This window comes from Syzygium oleosum, unplaced genomic scaffold, assembly GCF_021117445.2.
Source record: "Syzygium oleosum isolate NSW1041296 unplaced genomic scaffold, Sole_v2.1 Sole_v2.16, whole genome shotgun sequence".
Classification (NCBI taxonomy): Eukaryota; Viridiplantae; Streptophyta; class Magnoliopsida; order Myrtales; family Myrtaceae; genus Syzygium; species Syzygium oleosum.
Window position 1 is genome coordinate 7,108,620 of NW_026607500.1, and position 4,157 is coordinate 7,112,776.

Below are 4,157 nucleotides of genomic sequence, written 5' to 3' on the forward strand. Positions count from 1 at the left end.
GGCTATTCACATTAATTGTCGAGCACTTTTGTTAAGCATACTTAATAAGGAATCTAATCAGTATCGCCCACCTTCGACTTCAATAAGTTCTGAGGGTTTATTATATCAAGATTCACTAAATTGCCCTGGTCTATATCATGGTGGTATACTAATGAGCTGAAAACAACTGATCTCGGAATCAGAATCAGCAATGAACACTGAACAGCATTGGGGACTCAGGCTCAGAATCAAAGAAGGCAGAGCAGATCAGACCACAAAGCAAGCAGCAGCAGAAGAAGAAGAATTGCTCGTGTGAATAGAATTTCAACATACAGAGATATGGGCACTTACAAAGAATTCTCAAGCAATCACCAACCTGATTACACCACCAAAAGAACTTCACTGATCTATGTCTCTTCCTATCTGAATCCATCCCACGAAGAGATTGATGTTACATCTAATGCTAACTGGGTAGGTACCAATACCATCTACACTACTATCCATCTTCATTCTAAAAGCTAAGAAATCGTTGTATTATGTCCAAGAGAAAGAATTTGAGTTAATAGAGGAATGTCTAATCTTCCAAGATTTACCTTAGAGTCACACAGAGAACATTGGATTGGATCCTATCATCCTTCATTTCTTCCAAGCATAGACAATCAGCGAGAACCCCGCCGGAGCCCCCATCTCGTTCTCCTCCGCCGTCGCCCACTCCATCACCGAATTGCTCCCGCCGGAGGAGGCCGACCACGAGGACGCCGACACGGACGTCGCCGACGACGAGTAGCTCCTCCCCGCCGCCCGCGACATGCTCTTCCTCATCTTCTGGTGCTCCCGCCCGCTCATCCCGAAGCTCCACGGCCGCCGCTGCGACCACGAGAGGCCGTCGCCGTTTCGCGTGCTCTCCCCTGCTCCCTCTTCCTCCTCCTCCTCCTCGAGGCCGAGCTTGTCGAACCGGAACATGAACACGGCGTGCCCGTATCGAAAACCCTCGAACAGCCAGTTGTACACGTCCCACGAGACCTGGATCGGGACGCCGTCGATCTCGATCCTCTCGCACCCTCTGAATTTCCACTTCAAGCGCTTCACCTGCAGCACCCTCTTGCCGTCGACCTCGAAGCACAGCCTCGCGTCGGCGTTCGTGGTGCAGTCGATCGAGATCTCCCTGTCCTTGCCGCCGAATCTCGCCGCCGTCGCGAAAGCCCTGCGGCCGACCACGTGGTCCCGCCGCAGGACCAGCGCCTGGGCTCTCCGGTCGGGCCCCCGCCCCTTGGTCCTCGCGCGCGCGTCCTTCGCGCGGTCGCCCACGAGGAGCACCGCCTCGCCGCCGACCACCACGGACACGTAGTACCCGGAGACCGGGCCGGGTCCGCAGGCACCGAACTTGGCCCTCGAGAGGTCCCAGAAGACCCGGGCTCCGCCGAGGTTCTTGGACCCGCGCTTGTTCCAGAAGGCGAAGGGCTTGACGCGGAGGTCGAAAGAGAGGGCGGCCGAGGACGGCGGCGGCGCCACCGGGGAGAACGGGGAGGAGGGAGGAGAGGCGGCGTGGGAGTTACAGCTGGGGATGCGGTCGCCGCCGTCGGAGGCGGAGGGGGAGGCGGGCGGGTCGGAGAGGCGGAGCCGGAGGGTCCGGCCGACCCGGGTCCGGGACCAGGTGAGGGAGAAGACGCCGACGGGAGTGCGGTAGAGGCTGGTGGTCAGGTTCGTTTTCCCGGCCGCCGTGGATCGCGGGTCGTCGTCGTCGTCGGCGGCGGCGGTGCTCCGGCGGAGGCAGCCGGGGAGTGGGAAGGAGAGGGCGGACATCGGCGGCGGGCGGCGGCGGGCGGGGGGTTGCATTCGTTAGGGTTTTGGGGGGCGAAGGGTGTTTTGCGAAGGAGGAAATTTTTTCCTTTTTCGGGGGTCAAATTGGATAAGGAAAGAAAAGTACTTTTTTTTTTGTAAATAATTTTGGTGCAAGCGATGGATAAAAATAGGAATTGAGACTTGTTTTGACTTTTCAGAGGGAGCCGACCTCGGGGTAGAGAATGCCATTTTGGTTTTTTCAGTTGATGGGGGTGGTGGGTTTGCTTAACCGGTCAAAAGCCCCGCGATTAACATTCCTTAAACGAGCTTAATTAAGCCGATAGTGATGGATGAACTCGCATCATCGAGGGTTTTCCATAGCTGATCAAGTCGGGCTCGGTACGACGGGAATAGGATAAGATCCGAACGACCGAGGAAGGGGCCGGATGGAAAAGTAATAGGATTTGACGGGAAAACTGCCACCAATCCCTCATAAATTTATTGTATGGCCATCAGTTCAGTCCTCGATCTATTCAATTTTGGTCAATGTAGTTGTAAACCTTTGTGCGGAATTCCAATACAATCGTTACGAGCCTATTACTGCCGGAAATCTGACTTGGCAATCCACAGGTCGTTCGCGTAGGACCGCCGGTGATGACTGGATGCGACGTCAGCGATTTCCGGCTGCAATCGGCCCGTAAGAACTGCATTGGGTTTATGATTACGTTAGCCAAATTGGATAGGATGATGACTCAATTGATGCCCATCAAATATGTTTAGGACTAATTGGGTATTTATCTCGGATTTGACTAGTATTTCAGTTCTTATATCGAGGCGTGTCTCTAGCAAACGGGCTTGCACGGTCGAGTGTCAAGCTTTGAAATGGACAAGAAAAATGGTGTCGAGTCGTACCAAACCTTAGAAACGAATGGGCACAATCTCTAATTTATTCTTTTCTACAAAGAAAAGTATGAACCCCCCTTGAGCTTGATCTAACCCAACTTCCATCTGATTGGCTGGCCGGTTACATTTCATCCATCGATTTGAACTTGCAGCAGATTATCCAATCTCTTTTGAGTCTGCTAAAGATTTTCTCATCTCATTTTATTATGTAAGAGATCATCTGATCTCTTTTGAGTTTGTAATGGGTCATCCGATCTCTCTTGAATTTGTAACAAATTATCCAATTTAGCTTTGAATTTTAATTGGATTATCGTTAATTCGCATTTGGTTCATTCAATTGACCAATGTTTTATCTAGTTGGTCAATTCGGTGATTTGTGGCACACGCCGAGAATTTGTTTTGACAATGGAAGTATATGACATATGGTGTCGGGAAAATTACCCAATCAGTCATAAACTTTGTACTGCTGACAATTCAATCATAAATTTTTCAATTTGGTCAATTTAGTCATGAACATTTGATGAATTTGGTTGCGGAAGTTATCAATAGGAGCTTACAGTTTTGCACACGATAGATGCGGTTACATGAAGACATGAGTAATGTGAAGCTGTGGAAATGCATGATAAAGATGAGATCGATAGAGGTAATTTAACGTAAGTTGACAAGTGTCGTTAGAAGACGGTTACCGTGCTTACATTATAAATACCTTTTGATAGCCAGCAGAAAGCTCCCGAAAAACACAATCAAAATACTGTCTTTTTTTTTTTTTTAATCTTTAAAGCTTTATGTTTTGTATTTTCAATTTCCTTAACCGTAGATATTTATGTCTTAAGTTGAGTATCAATGTAAATTGGCATCGATGAGATTTGAGTACAATTCCCTGTTGTGGATTGATGCTGCCGCTAGTCAGCGGCTGGTTGGATTTGTTTGAAGTAACTATATTGCTAAAGTTTTTCATTGATCAAATATCGTCACAGTTTAAATCTGTATTGCCTGGAAACAAGTGAGTTTCTTGTTCTTGCCTATATATTTCCTGTCCGGAATCGCCACTGAAACTGGTCATTTCTCATAGAAAATCGAAGAACGACATTTAGTGAATTATATTTCATTGCAAAATCAATTCTGGCGAAACACTTTCCGAGCCAGAAGGCCTTCCAGCTCAGGCCAATGCTATACTCGAAGCTCTTGAGGCGGCAATAGAGGGGTAGGGGTTTCGGGCAGGAGGGAGGAGAAGAGGATGATCCTTGTGGCATACATAGAGATCTTCAGGGCTCTATCAACACCGTCTCGCTTGGCGAGGTAGGCCTCGAGGTAGAGGAGGAAGTCCCTGTCTTTGGTTTTGCTCATGGCCATTGTGGCTGGAGTATTGGTGGTGCTCGGGGAGGGAGCGAGCAGCGGTGGAGCTCAAGAGATCGGTGGTTCCATGGAGTTACAGAGAGAGAAGGAAATAGATCCGACCGAACCGGTAGGGAGGGAGAGAGACTTTCCAGTTT

The 4,157-nt window shown here is 49.3% G+C and overlaps 1 protein-coding gene across 1 annotated transcript; it reads right to left on the reverse strand.

Annotated features, from left to right (window-relative positions):
• Positions 1–275: 275 nt before the first annotated feature.
• On the reverse strand, positions 276–1,832 carry LOC115684361 (uncharacterized). Its single transcript, XM_030609094.2, has one exon. The coding sequence runs from the start codon at positions 1,813–1,815 to the stop codon at positions 616–618; it is 1,200 nt and encodes a 399-aa protein (XP_030464954.1). The 5' UTR covers positions 1,816–1,832; the 3' UTR covers positions 276–615.
• Positions 1,833–4,157: the final 2,325 nt, after the last annotated feature.

Coding starts and splice junctions, on each gene's coding strand:
- LOC115684361 (XM_030609094.2), bottom strand. CDS start 1,815: ATGCAACCCCCCGCCCGCCGCCGCCCGCCGCCGATGTCCGCCCTCTCC.